The following is a 17788-nucleotide window of genomic DNA, read 5'->3' as shown; positions in this document are numbered from 1 at the left end:
CACATTCTGTTATTTCCACGTGGCTAAACAAGGTCTGCACATGATTTTTCTTCATTACATCATCAGTAAGCCCAATGCGTTATCCCAAAATATAGCCTATAAGCCTTAGTTGTCATTGCCATTAAAGTCTCCAATTTGGTCCTGTGTGTCTGGGTCCTCCTTTCTTTTGCCACATCAGTAACTGTGTAACTGTATTCAAAACTATACCTACATTTTTGCACTCATGCGGCTCCTTGGGATTTGTACTGCACATTAGAATCACAATTTTTATTTTCTCCTTTCTCTGTGCTTTTCCAATTGTAATAGAGGAGTACGATAAATGCAACAAAAAATGCAAAATTCTGATTGTAACTCTCAATGAAGACATTAGGCTGTGGTTCTAACTCTTGCAGTTCTGGAGTTACTTCACTTCCTGTGCAGAGCAAGAGTGATAAATGGGCACAGAGACACCATCATGATATTATGAAGGAATTAGACTCCAACATTGTGAACACATATGCAAGCAAAGGTGCCGAATAATAGAGATTCGGTGCACAGTGCCTGATATGAAAACTAGACAATTTATATACAAATATGTATTTCATCCATTACAATGAAGAAAAGTTTCAGTTATTAATGTTTAATTATCTTTTGGCAAGAAGAGCATTTTCACACCATTTATCTCAACCCTCTGTTTTAACTATTAGAATCAGTTTAAATCCGAATTGAATCTTTGTTGGATCAAAATCTTTCAAGACTCTTTTCAAATTTAGTTTCATCACACATAGTGTACATGCAACCAGCAAATCCAAGGTGAGAAGCTATGTGATTAAGTTTTATTCTATTCAAACTGCAAACAATGACCTTTAAAAGTATAGAGTGTAAATAATTGTAAATTCAACTTTTGAGGGAGTGACATTGAATTCAGTAGTTTTCAGTAGTTAACACAGTAGTTATATTGCATGAAGTGTTAACCAGATGACCAACAAACAAACAAGTGTTTGCCGCACAATGCTTACTCATGTACTTACTCAGTCTTTTAACAGTCTTGTTTGTCTCTGTCTTGCGTTTTTTGAATGTCAAAAATATGTAGGTTTGACGATTTTTGCCATCACTGTCTCTGCATTAAACTCCACGGCAGCTTGTAGATTTACACCCAGCAAATCAGTACAGCTGTTGTAATATACAGCAAATTGGAAAATTGTGTTTGATTATTAAGTAACATTCATATTCACAAGCAATGGAAAATTGTTTTGTTTTGTTTTTCATTCAAATGGGCAAGTTATTCTGCAACAAGAACAAGGAAGAACCTTTTATTACTTTTTGGTTGCACAGAGAGAAAAATCCTCATAGGCCTCATAGCTTTGCTTATATAACTAAACTTTGTCAGGTGTTGACTTTTTCACCTTTCATGGTATTACAAAAAACAAAACAGCCCTTTTCCACACATAATTAAAATAGCAACTAATAGTCAGCAGAACTACACAGGAAATGTGTCTTTCCACAGCCAACCGATGTTATCTAGGCCAGTCTAAATTAGTGTTTGAACTACAGTCATTTTAGTCTCAAAGCCTCATAGCTGAAACAGTAATTGTGCAAAGTAGGCGTGACGGACAGAGTTGGTGCAGAGTTTGGATGTATTTTCATGTGTTCACAAATAAGGCCGAAGAGGTCTCAGGAAGATCCCTCTGATGTTGACTGGTTGTAGTTTGACACTTCAATGAGATTGTTGTCTGGATCTCTGAAGTACAGTGAGGTGATGGTCCCCACAGCCCCACTCCTCTGCACTGGACCCTCTTCTATCTTGACTCCACAATCCTGCAGAAGAGGAGAGAGAGCAGAAACTGAGACTGAATATTGCAGTGGCACCTAAACAAATGTGACATACAAAGTCGAATAGAGGTCAAGTGGTTTTAAAATGGTGCAGCCACCTTACAGGATTAAGACAGACATTAGTTATTCAAGACGGTCTGTAATATTGGCTGAAGTACCTTCAGATGTTCAGCTACTGTAGCCAGAGGGGTTTTGGTTATAAGGCACAGATCTGCAGATCCAGAGGTTGGATGCTTGGCTTTTGGCTCAAACTCCTGACCCAACTGGTGAAGGTTAAACTTCTGCTGCCCAAAACCCAGAGCCTTACGGTTTCCCTACATGATGCAGAAATGACATGCATGGGTGTTAAGAAGTGTTTGAATGTTCAAGGTCCCTCATGAGTGACTGAGTGGCTGACTTTTGATCAAAGCCTGCCATCTAGTGGATTCTCTCTTACACCAAAAGCACAAGAGTATTTCTTTTTTCTTGATCCCTGTATAAGTAATGCATCTGTATAATAATATTATTGTTTTATAAAATGCTCCTGAGCATTCATTTAAGCATTATTATATCATGGTTTATATTGCACACTGATATGGAGCATCTGGTCATGAGGCAGGCAGGCATCCTGACTTTCTATTGAAGCCTTACTGAGACAGAAGGACAATGATGAGAATTTTTTCAGACTTGGTAAATGTCCGACATCTGAACCTTTGTATTAAAAACTCAAGCTGTCATGTGTACATTGAGATGAAGCTACAGGTAAATTGATCTATTCTGGCTTGAGTTGTTAGGAAAAGTCCACATTTAATTTTAAGTCCATGTCTGGACATTTTCACTCTATGCAAATACCAGCTTTGAGAACCTCACTCATCAGTCAGTAATTAAATATAATCTGTAACAGACCAGTGGCTAATGGGTGTCAGGACAAAAGTAAATATCATTTTACATGAGTGGGAAAAGCAAAGGCAACTAGGCCTATATTTACACTATCTGCACATCTGATATTCTCAATAAATACATCTGAATGAATCGAATGAAGGAATACCTTGAAAGTGACAACCTCCATGCCAAGGACTGAGGTGTAAAAGTTGATGGTGTCTGGTACACTTTTCACAGTGATAACCAAATGGTCCAGATGGCTCACTTCAACTGGGCAGCTTCTTTTGAATCTGACATCCCCTCGTGTTTGAATGGAGACAATCTGAAAGACGTGAGAGGAATAAATGTATTTAATTGGGTTAATTGGTGTTGACGAATTTAACACAAGGGATAGCGATTTATTCCAGTGCCGACCGCGCCCCCTGGTGGTCTTTATGTACTGCATACTGAAAGCACCTGAAAGGACAGCGTAGTAACACCAGCAAAACATTTATGTAGCCGGGCAGCGATGTAGCAAACTAATAGACTGTATTTAGTCTACAAATGTAAGTTGAGAGTCAAATCAAATGAGCCCGTCCCTCAAATGGGTAATTCAGCTATTTGCAGTATTTCGAAACGGAAGTCTAAGCCTGTTTCAGTCCAGAGTAACTAAGGAAACAACCATAACAGATGCAGTGTTGGTGGTTCTCTAAGGTAGCAGATAATGATATAAATTACCTTGAAACAGTTCCTCTGAAAATGCGACAAACAACTCCCAACAGCCCGCAGCGCCATCCTCACTGTGGTTTGACACCGACACTTCCGTGTTGCTCCGCTGTGAACTGCTTTCTACCAGGCTTCACCAATGTCTGTACCTTTTCATATACAGTCTATGGTCTGTACCAGACAAAACTGACTGCATGTGGTTTGTTATACCCAGATCAAAAATAAAACTCCTTCAGGGCTGTGTGACTGTAGCATTAGTTTCAAAGTTCACGTACATTGAGGCATTTTTTGTCTGTCACCTAGAAATGAATGAGGATTTTGACAATTCCTGCCTGTAGGGGTGCTAACAACCATAACACGGTCAAATGCATATGTGATTACACATACACTCAGTGGCCACTGCATCATGTTCACCTGTGCAGCCTAATGACATCCAGAACAACCGTTCTGCCATTATAAGATGCATCTCGTGCAGTTTTTTTTGACAGTCAAAAAAAACTGTTTTAGCATTTAGGTCACAGTTAGTGATGGTGTTGTACTGGACTGTACAGTCTCAGTAATAAATATATAATTGAATTTATACATTTCTAATTGAAACCTGAAAAAAATACTCAGTGAGGTAGGCGTTATAGCAGAGATGCTGTATTGTTGGATACCTAATAAAGTGGGCACTGAGCGTATTTTATATTCGGTGATACAGACTATGAGTGAGTGAATGAGTGTGATCTAACAACACTGGTAGCAAGGGAACACAGACACATTTTCTACTTGCTCTTCACACCATCCCCATGCTCATCATCCAAAGTTGTTAGGATCAGCTTTAAAGGATCATATGATAAATGAAAAAAAAAGCCCAAATAAGAACTGGCAGGAAAGAAATATCAAAAAAACATTCACATCAAAGCTAAAAATGGAAATAAGAGCAAATTAAGATAAACTAGAAGTAAGAACCCCTAAGGTGTGCATTGGGATGCAGTATAAAATGATTAAACAGCACAGTCAGCATACAGAATGCATGACTGCAATGCATTTTGTAGCATAACAACTTTAATTCAGCGGTTAGTTTCATTTAACACCCAGTTAACATACTGCACTGGGTGGGTCACAGAACAAGGCCAAAACTAAAGCATGGCCTAAGAGGGAACATACATTTCATTTACATGTTTATGGTTTTCAACAATGACAACGTCTTGCATTCAAACTTGCCTAGAAGGGCAGTAATAACTGTGATAAAGACATCAAAACAGTGAAACAAGAAACATGACAGGATGGCATTAATAGCGATGCCCTTTTCTTCCCTCAGCCAGTGTTCCTGTTCATCAACAGTGCTATTAAAATCTACAGAACTTCTAAATAAAATAAAATGAACTTCAACACATTTTAAAACATAATAAGTCTTCATTTAAGATTTTAGCCATTAACAACAGTTTTTTTAAGAATAGCATACATTTATATCGTGGTTTGTATTGCCGTACTTTCACTTTTGCATGTATTGCACACTGATATGGAGCATCTGCTCGTGAGACAGAGAGAGAGCACAGTGGGTGGGCATCCTCACTTTCTTCTGGAGCCTTACTGAGGCAGAAGGACAATTATGTGAATTTTTTCAGACTTGGTTAATGTCCGACACTCGAACCTTTGGATTAATAACTTGTCTCTTGTATATTGAGGTGAGGTTGAGAAGGCCACATTCCAATTTAGTTTTTTTCTGGTCATTTCACTCTATGCCAATACCAGCTTAGAGAACCTAATTCATCAGTCAATTAATAAAGATGATCCATTATGTTAGTGGCAAAATTATGAATCAGACCACTAGCTAAAGGATGTTAGCACAAAATGATTGTGAAATCGTTCTACATTAAAAAGTAAATGTCCTTTTACATGTGAGGGGGAAAAAAAAGGCTTCTATATTTAAATGTCTGAAATGTCATGCCTGTTAGTATAGTATTTTCGAGGTGGGGAAATTCACATGCCAACAACTTGATCTCAGCTCCAAAATCTACTACCAATATTGAGACATCCCTAATTTCTGGTATGAATACTACTCAATCATTTTAATGATCAAGAAAATAAAGATGTCATGAGTCCAAAATAAACTTGTGCTTTGCAAAAGTAACCTTGCTGAATTTCTCTTTCCCTTATTACTGTACATCATTCTTTTTTTCAGCACACTGAGAATTCCCATGGTATATGCCACTCCAAAATAGTAGTTTGTTTCTTTCTTTCAGGTAAACAAAAAAGGAGAGTACAAGTCACACTGTAAATGGCAAACCAATTAATGTCCTACATCCTGTGGACATCACAATCTCTAATTCTGCTGTGTACACTGATACCACCTATTTGTTTAACACCAAATTTAGAGATGCTATGATAGAGTAACTGTGGCCAACACTACCCTAATGTTCATGACATCATTTACAGTCCAAAACCAATTCAATGATACAAATAGTATGATTCAAAATTATTTTTACAAGCTTATTTACAGCTAATACTTTGAATTGGTGTAACTAAGAATTGTACCAACACCCCACTTATAGTATATAAAGGCGCCATTGAGGAGCTAATACAAAAGAGGAGATTTGAAGTGCCTGAACTACCTGCAGGTGTGCAGTATTTATAACCCGGTGATTCTTTATTAGATACAGATCTGCTTGTGCACATGGCTTGACGCAGTGCAAAAAACTGCTTGGTCACTACAGGTTGATTTAAACAGCATGCATTGCTTGTGTCTAACTTTGGACTGCATTAATAAATGTCTTACTAGAGTGAATATGTCCCAATGTCACTGTATGGAGCACCCCATATCAAACCTGCAACTGCATTATGATCAAACTCACAAATGGTATGAAAGAAATACAATTCAACAGTGGAGACACATTTCCTCAAAAGCCTCTCATGGACTTGGAATATTAGATTTAGGTTGAGACAAAAGGCCTGCAGTCTGTAATGAACTACACCACACTTTCTCGATTGGCCGATACCAGGACAGCCCTGCGGCAGATGGGGCAAGTGGAGTTTTCAGACAGCCAGCGATCGATGCAGTGCACATGGTACTCATGAGAACAGGGCAGCTTACGCAGCTTGTTACCTTCTGCATACTCTGTTATGCAGACACTGCAAGTCTTCAAGGCATCACTCTCACCAAAGTTGCGCATGGAGAGGTTGTCAATCTGCTCTTTTGTCAGTCCTTGGGGCTGGTCTTCATCGTCATCATTTAGGAGGAAGAAGTGGGCGAGCCGTAGGAAGGGCAATGAGCTGGGCTCCTCTAGGCTGATAGGCGGTCTCGGTCGAGCTCTGCCACCAGAAGCAGGTGGAACAGTGGCAAGGCCCTCAACCGTATCAGTCTCAACTGTCCTTGCTCTGACTCCAGCAGCCACAGGTGGTTCATCAACATCAGCAGCAGGAGCAGCAGCAGGAGTAGCATCCGGGTTGTTGAGGGCTTCACCCAGATCTGAAGGTGTGTTGGCTCCACGGTTTGAATCTGAAGAATCAGAGTCTGAATCCATGAGGTAGCCAAGTTCACCAAAACCAGTCATAATCTGCCTAATCATAGATTGGAGAGCCATTGAGGTTGCCTCTCCTAAACCTGCATCAGAGATTCTTCGAATAGGGATGCGAATAGTGCTGACGTAGGTCCTCACACCAGCACGCTCAGAGCGTGAAAAAGTCCTACGAAATCCACCACGCTCACTCTCATAAAGAAATGTGTTGTTTGAGTTCTGGGAGCGCGAGCGGGTGCGGCTGGCAATGCTGTCTCTTTGCCGATATTCACCTGGACGCACACGTCGCACCTGGAGATCGAGCATAATAGTAGGGGGACGGCGCCCTGCTGCCCCCCCTTCTCCACCCCCTTCTCCCCCAGCAGCTTCTCCTTCCTGAGATTCAACATTTTGGGCCTCTGGGACCAATTCTGCAACAGCCCTAGGTGGCTGAACATCACTGTCAGCAGTGCTTTGCCTGGAAAGAACATGTTGTCGAGTCCGTGAACTGCCCTCCACTTGAGGCACAGGGGGCGCACTGGTGGCAGTGTTAGGGCCTTGAGAACTGTGAGCCTGACGTAGATTAGCAAGACCATCCAGCTGATCCAAGCTGAGAGGAGAGCGGCTCCTTGCTGTACGGGCCCTGGTCCTGCGTGGTTCTGGACTGCGGCTCCGGGCTCTCCTTTGTCCTCTGCGTGGAGAGGGAGAAAGTGGGGGTTGTACTGGGGGGGCAGCAGGCGAGCTGGGAGGTTCTCCTAAAATCTCTTGTGAAACAACCTCTTCTAGTTCTGGCTCTGGTTCCACTATGACAGCCAGCTCCTCTACAACTGGTTCTTCAACCACTTCTGTCTCCATGGGGACCTGCGGTTCAACATTTGCCCCCACTTCTTGACCCTCTGGAGACTCCTCTGGAGACTCCTGCTCCCCTTCAGCAGCCGCCTGCTGCTCAGCAAGGTTACGGTTCACACTGATTTCAAGGCTGAAGCGAAAATCGCCACTGTTTGGGTTGGTCTGGCTGACTGCCCGCCATGACTGGTTTCCACGATGACCAGTTCTGGTTGTGTTGCCTGTGCGCCTCACTGTGTTCAGCCAATCCAGGAGACTATCCCCACTGGCAGGATCCTCAGAGCTTTCTGGTTGTACTGAAAATCAGCAGAGTTAACAAGTGATAAATCATATCTGAATTTGACAGTGAAACGGTCAAAAAAGAAAAGAAATGGCAAACTTACCAACTGGATCTTCTCCAGTTTCAGCACTAGGTGTGTTATTCTGCTGTTCTGGACCATCTTTGATTTGCTGAAGTCTATTAAACAGTTCGTCCTCTGTTACCTCCCCTGCAAGAGTGATTACAAAATAGAACAAAAGTATGATATTAAAAAAAGAAAAAAAATACTTTTGGCAGTTATTACATTCCTTTCCTGAAGATTAAGTGTTTACTCCCTATTCAGAAGTCTGACCACCAGCATAAGAGGGGGAGAGACATTGCAGTTGGCTGGGAGGAATTGGCAGTTTAACTCGCAACAAGAACACAAGGTTAATGCACAGAAAGAGGAGACATTTGTAGAGAAGCACGCTGTTATAGCTACTTATCTGGCAGCTAGAGAACTAGTTCTAATTTCTGTGCGATATTGGCCCATAGATCTGTTTGGTTGTCTTTAAACACATCAACAGGACAATATTGAAAACATCCAGACTTACCAGGGCATGCCACTGTCCAATCAATGCCCTCTCCTTGCAGGGTACTTCACTAAAGGACGTTCCAAACTTACATTCCCCGTCCCACTGTCCTGGGACAGAAACGGATTGGGCGTCTTCAGTAATCCGTAGGCTGTTGCATTTCGAGCAGACTAACAAATCCAAAACTAGAGGTCTAAGGTTAACTTTTATTATAACTTCTCTTTTTACCAGGCAAGTAGGAAATTTGTGAGGACGGAGGAGGACACTGTTTTTACGAATAGATCATGAGAAGATATAATGTTGATTTCAAGAGTGCAACCTGTCTTGGGCACTTTTTTGTAGGGCTATGCACCATTAGCCTATTATAGAAATTTTTAAAACAGTAGCCGTAGTATTTTGAAGGAATACCAACACTAAGTTAATACTTGTGTGTGTGTGTGTGTGTGTGTGTGTNAGGACACTGTTTTTACGAATAGATCATGAGAAGATATAATGTTGATTTCAAGAGTGCAACCTGTCTTGGGCACTTTTTTGTAGGGCTATGCACCATTAGCCTATTATAGAAATTTTTAAAACAGTAGCCGTAGTATTTTGAAGGAATACCAACACTAAGTTAATACTTGTGTGTGTGTGTGTGTGTGTGTGTGTGTGTGTGTGTGTGTATATTTGAAAGACCTCTACACCAAAAAATCTAATATTCGGGCCCAAAAAAAAAAGTAATTTAAAAATCTAATATTCAAATATAAACTTTATCAACTTAAAACACTCGAGCAGTTGGGTTGCAGTATAGTTTGTGTGACACCACAGCACAACATAACAGATAATCTGGTTTAGTTACTCATTAAGTAAAAGGAGAATTTTCACATTTTCTAGACCAGATGTGCCTGGTCTGAATCACTACTTCTTTTAAGAGGCACTGTAGCCTACTTATTTGCTCTGCTAGATGACGTTAAATGTGAAACACCAGAAAATACATTGCACATAAAAGCCACAGGGTATTAGCGTAATAATAAATGTTATGATTTAAGTTTGTCTAAAACTATATTTGAACTTTTAAAAAATCTTTCTAGCAGCAGTTTGAAACTTTGAGAAAGAGGACTAAGACTAAGCATAGAAAGGGAGAGACATTAAAAGTTAAAGAGGATTTAATTGCTAAAAGAAAAAAAGCAAAACTCAAAATGACTGAATCCTTTGTCCACACAAGCTTTGTAGGAACACTTGCTCATCTTTCTGACAGGCATCTGTTTGACCTCACTTTGTGTCATTTTAATAAACACTGAATACCTGAAGTGTACTGAGTACTGATAACTAGTCTTACCTGTTTTATAATAAAACTAATTCCCCTGTGAGCTGCTTAAATTCATACAAATGTTAATGTTTCCACAGTCGCAGATTATCTTTACAAGAATAAAGACTAGTGTAATTACATAACAGGTTTATTACCTGGGGTGCCTAAGAGATTGTTGTCTCTCATGAGACGATAGTCTTCATCACTGAGATTGTTGACAAACTGGTAGAAGGCCTCCTCCCTATCCAGCCGGTCCAGCTGCCTCCTGCGTTGTGACTCTGGCTGGTCACTGCCACTCTGGTCTAGACTGTCAGACCCTTCCATGGTTCAGAAGGGAGGGGGGTTGAGGGGTGTTCTCCAATCCTCAGCAAGATCCAGTTGCTGCTACAAGAAAAAAAGTTTAGCTGTTTATCAAGAACAGATGGTTTGCCCAGCTAGTTGACTTTACATCTATTGTAGAGGAGTTAAGGTAGTAAGACTCCTCAAATGTATAGCAGGATTTTACAAAAGGGATTCACTACTGAGGCACCTGAAAATGTCTTATTTGACAATTTTAAGTATTTCCAGTCTATTCTAGTCTATGAATGCAACGGCTACATCAGTGCATTACTATCAACCAGGGAAATAATCATCAAGAGAAAACTCGGATTAAAATACAGCATCACAATGAAACACGCTCAACATTTGAGAGAAACATTGACTCAGTGCCTAATGTTAACATGGTTTACATCCACTGGTTGCAAAACAGACTGACAACCTACTACTCACGCAGCACCAGCTAGCTCAGTCGCTACGCTTACCGTAACGTACAACGCACTTTTCCTGAACATATAAGAAAATGTGACTGTTTAATATCTATAATATAAGTACACTGATTAATGGGTTGTGTGTTTCTAATTCCCACAGGAAAGCAGTATGTTGGTCAAAGTCGAGATAAAAACAAAATGGCATCATCTAGCTTAGCTTACGCTAGCTAGATAGCTATTAGCATCGCACACGGACGCTAACACTGTCAACTTCAACAACTGCTAGCTTTTAATGAGAAACTACTATGTTTGTGATAACATTAAACAGATGAGCGACTCGTTTTGTGGTGAGTGTGATACCATTTCTATCGCGGAAACAAGCTTCTTAGATGGCCAAATAACCCCAGTTATGTAGAGCTTTCACTACGCTAAAGCTTGTTAGCTTTCATGTTAACTAACCGAGTGGCTAGCTGCATTCACTACCAACGAGAAATCCAACAGTAGCTAACGCTAACTTAGCCAGTAACTTCGTGAGACGTGTCCTCCGTTGCATTAACTTGACGTAAATACTTATTTACCGAAATGTCGTTAATTTCAGGAAACAGTGCGTATATCGGACATTTTTTTTTGTTTATTGTTACTGAAAATTCAAACAAAACACGAGGGTGTCATTAAAAATACATTGACGCTACTGTTAGCATCACCGCAAGCTAACTAAGTAAACGACGTCAATCAATGACGTTCACAACCAGAACCTAACCAGAGCAAACAAGCTAAAATTAGCTAGCTAATGAAAATAAACCTAATCACAGTGAATACACATCTGTCACCAAATCGCTGATATTTTACCTGTTCACTGATGCTAGTAGCAATGTAATCGCACTGCCCTCTTGTTCTTCAAATATCCTCTGAAAAACGCTTGGTTGTTTAGCTAAGTGCGATTTCAGGATTCCATTTTCTTTCTTTTGGGAAGGCTACAATGATGTTCCGGAAACTGAGAATATACACACGTTTTTCCCTGAGTTTAACCTCCCAGGTAGACACAGCGCCGCACTAACCATGGCCCACTACACGATCTAAATGGTTTGAGTGTACGGCTACCAATCGTGACGGAGGAGGCGAGGTGAGCCGAACGCAGCCCTATAAGTGGGGCTGCCTGAAAGACTCAGCTCAGGGCAAAGCAAGGCATGTACTCCTCTAAGAAGAGTATTAGAAAAAGGATGTTTGTTTGGGACAGTGTGCCGCTGTTCAGCTGTAGCGTCACGATGCGGTTGTAAATGCAAATACTCTTACCTTCTGCAGAATCCAGGCTGTAGGACACATATCTGTAAAGTACAGGCACACCAGTCTGCTTAAATCGCCAGTCGGCTATATATAATAATTTAAAGGCATTTTAGAAAATCATCTGCTTTATGTAGGCTACATAACCATACCTGGAATTTATTCAGTAGCATTCAGTTATCTATGTCACATAAATTGCAGCAACTAATATATTTCATAAGTATTATAATTCAAATTATGTCATTATTATAGAATATTTAATCCAATTTTGAGTCCATTTGTAGTCCAGTGTGTTTTTAAAACATTAAACTATTCTCTTGTAAAACAAAGGCAATAGCAAATGGTCACATTGGATTAAATATTTCTATGATAATTGCACAGACAAAATGTCTAATAGTGATTCTTAAATGGCAATGGACAAAGTGCAATAACTAAAATGCTGGTTGACATTTTCTGCATCATTAATGCCTTATTTTATCACATAGTCTCCAGTCCTGTACAACTAGTGGTAATGCCACTGCCACTGATGAGTAGGTTATTGCTGCTCTGTCATCAAAAGAGATGTACTGCATTCATGGTAGCCTTTTGTTACATCTACAGGCACAGCCACACTGCTGCTTACAACTCATTGTCAGAGGATGGACAATTCATCAAGGCACATCCAAAACAAAAAAAAAAACAAAATTGAAAAACACAGCAAGGTACATTTATGATAAACCCCAAAACAGTTGACAGAAGTTTGGGGCACTATCTTTGAATGTCTAAAAGAAAATGCCACACCTCCAAATCTAGCTCTTAGATCAAAGAAGATGGTGACATAACAATTCAGTGCATAAAACTACTTTGCAAATGAATTGTTTTTGCCTTTGAGGTTTAACTTCCTCTCTAGTGTCAACACTGAAAAACATTTCCAGAAAATTCAATTTTTTGCTAAGTCCATAACCTACTATGTTTCTAACTGGATATCTTACCATCTGTCTGTTGCTTTGTATTTTGTCAGCAACTTGTATGAATAATTATTATTAATCATTAGCAACCAAATTGCATTCATTTGCGCACAGAAAATGTTGAGAGAATATTTATGTACACATAACTCTGTGGCCGGACACAGTAATTAACTGTATCTGGCTGAGACATACGCATAATACAGCACATGACATATTATGTTTGTAATTACATACTGAAGTGAAATGAACAAAAATCTGGATATAGATGTTAACCTACAAACACTATCCCACATGTTCTATGTCTTCATCTTCATACATATATAAAAATGCAAGGCAAAAACATCCTGGTCAACACAGGTCAGAATATCCAAGTTAAAAATTCAGAAACAAGTATTGTACCAAGCCAGAGACCGAGAGTATGGTGTTAATATCCCATATTCATTAAAAATATCATGGGAAAAATTAAGAGAACTATAGATTTTTTAGAGGAAGAAACACCACAGGCTTATAGCAGGCCCTAGACTTTTGTGTGGGTGGAGGTGGGACAGTATTGATACATCAGCATGCCAGCAAAGACACAGCAGTGACCCTTTGGCTGTGGGTGGCATCTACTTACAGGCCATTTTTAAACCAATGTGCAAAAACTAACTAGCACCCACAGTTGCAGCTATCATGGAAAAACTAATATTCCGATTTTATTTCCATTTTACCTAACACCCAGAAATACACAACTATTAGTAAAGCTAAAAGAGGCTATTGGGCAGTGGTTGAAAGCCTCTGTAGTGGCTTCAAGGTGTTCTAACATACAAAAAAGGATTTACCTAGGATTAGTGCAATGCCTTCTTACTGAATTTAACACATCAGATTAGTCTGTGAAGGTTTGTTTTTAAATAAATTTCTTTCTTTTAGAACAAATCTGCATAACAAACAAAAATGTCTTTGAGTAGGCTAATTGTCTAGTTTGTTGACTAAATAAGTAGCTACATGACTGCAAAGCATTGCCAAAATAGACATATACTGATTCTTTTATAATGTTACTGTATGATCTTTTCCATAATGATAAAAAAACAAACACACAAACAATTGTCCTAATGAGAGAGCCACCTATGACTGTCTATGCAATGTGAGCACGCATTGACAAAACAACAAGGATCTAATTTAATTACCACAGGTGTACCTCATCCGTTGCATTAGACGATCCATCTTGTAATTTGCTTGCACCCTTATCTGCTATGGGTGACTAAAGAACAAAAACAATGCTAATACCACCTGACAATTTTGGAGGCATACATCACAGGATCTGTTTATGGTCTGAGACACTATCTCCAGCTCCAATTAAGCACGCCAGAATGAGTTGCAGTGTGGACCACTCCAGCCCGGCTCAGAGTTATGGATGAGCAGTCACTCTAGCAATGCCTGACCCTGAGTGCTAATTAGATATGACATTAAAATAACATGAGCCAAAGCCAGACTCGTGCAGAAATTAAAATGCCTTTCGTCTAAGAATCTTCTAATGTAACAAATAGGGACAGACTAATTGGAATTGTTAAGGTTGTATTTATACTTGGACATTATGTGGCAAGACCAAACACTGAATATAACGGATTATATTCTTCCCCATTGCTATTACTGTAGTAGTAACACTTATGTGGGGGGGTGCTACTTCACTCCTCCCATCTCAGTGAGCTGTCTGTAATACTAATTGTATATTAATGTAACCTTTATAATTATTATTTTGAATAGATTGAATTAGTTTGCAGAGAAGTTAATATTATGGAGATTTTATGTCTACTCTTTAGTCTGTAGTTACTGGCTATTGCAAAGGGTGGGCGGTAAAAAACACAACCCAACTCTCTTCAGAAAGCAGCATTCAAAATCTTATTTTAATTTGTATATTTACTCCATAAACATTATTACAAAACTCAGCAAGTTACCAATATTACATTATCACCATACAGGCTTGATCACAAATATTTAAAACCTTTGCAACAGTTACAACAAAACAAAAAACAAAATAATACTCAAATAATTTACATGAAAATCTATAAAACAGCAAATTGTTCACAAATTATATTTTTTTTCCAAGTTTTCATTTTTTTTTCTTTGCTTATTTGTGTTTTGCACAGTAACACAACACTCTCACAACAAGATCATGGTCTTATTACAAAACTCCCAACAAAATGTAAATATTTCTAGTTTTCTGTTGATACTTTCATATTTTGGTTTTTAAAACCAGAAACTTGTCATTGTATATCCTTTCCACTGCCCATAGAGGCGCATAAAAGGTTACTCACACACACAAATACTTCACAGCACTTTCTAAGAAAAATATACACTTACAAAATATGTTACAAATTGGCACACAAAAAATATACAAGATTTTGTAGTGTCAAGAGTTCATTAAGATTCCTTCTGGTAACAACTCTAGACAGTATATATAAAGCTCGGTAATCTTTTAATGAAAAGAGCAAAAGTAATTCCAATCATTGTCAAAGAATCATGAAGTGAATACATCAAACATAACATTATAATATACATTCATAAAGAGGGTTAGGTACCTAATCTATTTTGCATTTCTTTTTTTGTTAACTCTGGGAAAAAAAAAGAAAAGAAAAGAAAAGAAAAGAATCAACAGCTTTCTTAGCACCATTAACATGAGGCAGCTCAACAGTGGCACATTTTAAAAACAAAAAGAAGAGAAAAAAAAGAAAAAGAACTATGAACTCAGAGAAGTACATTCAATTTGACAATAGGCAGAAATGAGAGAAGGCAGACTAAATGGGCTTGCAGCCCATGTGGATCTTCCCATCAGCAGCTTGTCTTGGTCCTAACCCTGATACACTGGAGAAAAGAAACAAAGGATCATGGCAGAGAGGAGAGAAAGAAGAGACAGAGAAAGATTGATTATGAATCTTGCCATATGCAAGCAGTCAATTACTATCACCTGTGCGTCAGAATTACCATATCCAGTGTGACAAGGTCTGTTTTTAAATCAAGCTTCAATTTGTCCGCACATCTCCACGCAGCCTCATGTAATTACTGCTGTGTTTAAAAATAAAATTCAACGCTCAAAAGGGAGAGAAAATATAGGCCTATTGTTTGAGTATATATTTGTAAAAGATACTCTTTTAATCAGTTGACGGGGCTCTGCATTTCTCCTGAAATTCATTTATTACATTAAATCTAACGATTTTATAGCCGCTTAAACATGATTGTAAGTTCCATTTTAAGGTGGATTTATTTAAGATGGTGAATGACCCCAAAGTAATTAATGTAAATGGCCTGGGTAAACACTGGATCCGATTTTTTCTTTTTTCAATTTGTGCCCTTTTTGGCCTTGATTTTGACAAGATTTTCTGCCAAAATATTGACCCATTAAAACTGAGATGACAATTAAAGACAACATATAAAAGAAAGTACGATTAAAGAAAGAAGTTAAATTTAGACATTATGTAAAAAATGAACCAAAATAAACAGAGACTGAATACACCAGTGGTGCAACTTATGAACTATGGCAGTGTTAAGAAATGAATTACATGAGAATGTCAAGAAAAATTACTGTTTAAATTACCATTTCAGGTAAGATAGAAGTAAGATTCCCATGTGGAGCCAATGCAAAGACATGCTTTCCTTGATTTACAAGATTACTGATTCCATTTGTACTGAAGACTGCTTTCACATTCACATTAAATCTAACTGCAAAAATGTAATGTCCATTCACAACTGATGCGTGCATCAGAATCTCTATGAGTAATAAACCACCTTGAATTTCCAGTACAAAACAGCTATTCAATGAGGCACAGCCTCTGACAAATGACAAATAATTTCCTTGCTTACCCTCAAACATCTGCACTACACTCTCCTTGGTCCAGAGAAAGCTCATTTGAGCATCTCTTTTTTTCCCATCTTGTTCCTCTACAGTAGCCTTCAGAGCAGATCTCCCCTTTGCCTCTCTTTTGTTGCTTCTCAGTGCCAGGCGATGTTGAGGTAAATTGAATTTGGCAAACAAAGTGGGGGAAACGAGGAGAATTCAGAGTCTTTCTGATTTGGTTTAGTGAGTGGTAGTGTACCACTGCCAGCTGTTGGTGCCTTTCATCAGAGGAGAGAGAAAAGTCCCAAATAAAGAATTCCTGTAGTGGCAAGTCTCTGTAAGTAGTCTCCAACCCGAGCAGCCAATATTCCAATGGATAGAAAAGAGGAACAGCCAATATTCACACATATATAAGAGGTCATTTACACAGCATTGTTACTTTTGGCACATTGATTTTAAGATTATAATTTTCTTTTTTTTGCAAATATTGCATGTCCCTGTACAACAACATTGACAAAAATACTCTGAGGGTGGAGCTTTTATGAATTTGCAAGGCGTAAAAATGTAAATTTAGATAACCAGTTCCTCTAAACTCCAGAAGAAAAAAAAATGCTTGACAAAAGAAAATGGGGAGTCATTCCGACTTTGAGGGAAAAAAAAAGACAATGTCTGATATGTCATCAATACAAAATGGTCCCATCTTGTTTTTTCAAGATGTCTTGGGCTTAAATAGGGCTCATTAATTGTAGGTTTCCCTCTTGAAATGAGCCAGGCAGTGTATGAAGGACAGCAACAACAGGACATCCATATTCTGCATACAAAAACAGATGAGGAGGAGGGGTGCGTAGATGTCACTCAATGCATTTGTGTATATAGCTACATCTTTAGGGAAAAGGGGGAATAAATACATAATTCCGGGGAGTTAGTTCTGCTGAGAAAATACAAAAACAAAGTTCCTCAAAAAGGCGACAGAACTGTTTTCAAGGCTTATTCTTTTTTTTTTCAGACAAAAATAAAACAAAAACGACTATAAGAAGAACAAACAAAGCAGAAACAACAAAAGCAAGAAAAATGCAGCCATGGTCGTTTCAAATCTCAATCAAGCTTGACACAATCACTCAATAGGTAGTTTGCAAAGTACAAGAAGTTTTTCATGCAGATATTAATTTCCTCTTCGGGGG

The 17788-nt window shown here is 38.8% G+C and overlaps 2 protein-coding genes across 5 annotated transcripts; both read right to left on the bottom strand.

Moving 5' to 3' along the window:
* Positions 1-1276: 1276 nt before the first annotated feature.
* glod5 (glyoxalase domain containing 5) lies at positions 1277-3671 on the bottom strand. The gene is made up of 4 exons (XM_022751709.1): positions 3391-3671; positions 2840-2995; positions 1971-2126; positions 1277-1797 (listed from the first exon to the last, which is right to left on the bottom strand). Exons 1-4 carry the CDS (start codon positions 3445-3447, stop codon positions 1654-1656), a joined length of 513 nt encoding a protein of 170 aa, XP_022607430.1. The 5' UTR covers positions 3448-3671; the 3' UTR covers positions 1277-1653.
* A 576-nt stretch (positions 3672-4247) lies between these two features.
* On the bottom strand, positions 4248-11671 carry rlim (ring finger protein, LIM domain interacting). Of its 4 annotated transcripts, none has more exons than XM_022751700.1 (4): positions 11418-11671; positions 9978-10206; positions 8087-8191; positions 4248-7999 (listed from the first exon to the last, which is right to left on the bottom strand). In XM_022751700.1, the coding sequence occupies exons 2-4, from the start codon at positions 10144-10146 to the stop codon at positions 6330-6332; spliced, it is 1944 nt and encodes a 647-aa protein (XP_022607421.1). In that variant the 5' UTR covers positions 10147-10206; positions 11418-11671; the 3' UTR covers positions 4248-6329. The 4 variants fall into 4 exon arrangements, with proteins under 4 accessions (XP_022607421.1, XP_022607420.1, XP_022607422.1 ...); XM_022751699.1 differs by having other exon boundaries at positions 9978-10203; XM_022751701.1 differs by lacking the exon at positions 11418-11671 and adding an exon at positions 11028-11046.
* Positions 11672-17788: the final 6117 nt, after the last annotated feature.

Source organism: Seriola dumerili, unplaced genomic scaffold, assembly GCF_002260705.1.
Source record: "Seriola dumerili isolate Sdu_G_001 unplaced genomic scaffold, Sdu_1.0 BDQW01000161.1, whole genome shotgun sequence".
Lineage (NCBI taxonomy): Eukaryota > Metazoa > Chordata > Actinopteri > Carangiformes > Carangidae > Seriola > Seriola dumerili.
The sequence above is the reverse complement of the archived record's forward strand: the minus strand, read 5'-3'. Positions and strand labels throughout refer to the sequence as shown.

What these genes read in the sequence shown, in the direction of transcription:
- glod5 (XM_022751709.1), bottom strand. Translation starts at nt 3,447, where the DNA reads ATGGCGCTGCGGGCTGTTGGGAGTTGTTTGTCGCATTTTCAGAGGAAC. An exon ending in TTCAGAGGAACTGTTTCAAG is followed by an intron (nt 2,996 to 3,390) that starts GTAATTTATATC and finishes CACGTCTTTCAG; the next exon opens with ATTGTCTCCATTCAAACACG. An exon ending in CAGTAGCTGAACATCTGAAG is followed by an intron (nt 1,798 to 1,970) that starts GTACTTCAGCCA and finishes CCTCTTCTGCAG; the next exon opens with GATTGTGGAGTCAAGATAGA.
- rlim (XM_022751700.1), bottom strand. Translation starts at nt 10,146, where the DNA reads ATGGAAGGGTCTGACAGTCTAGACCAGAGTGGCAGTGACCAGCCAGAG. An exon ending in CAATCTCTTAGGCACCCCAG is followed by an intron (nt 8,192 to 9,977) that starts GTAATAAACCTG and finishes TCACTCTTGCAG; the next exon opens with GGGAGGTAACAGAGGACGAA. An exon ending in AACTGGAGAAGATCCAGTTG is followed by an intron (nt 8,000 to 8,086) that starts GTAAGTTTGCCA and finishes GCTGATTTTCAG; the next exon opens with TACAACCAGAAAGCTCTGAG.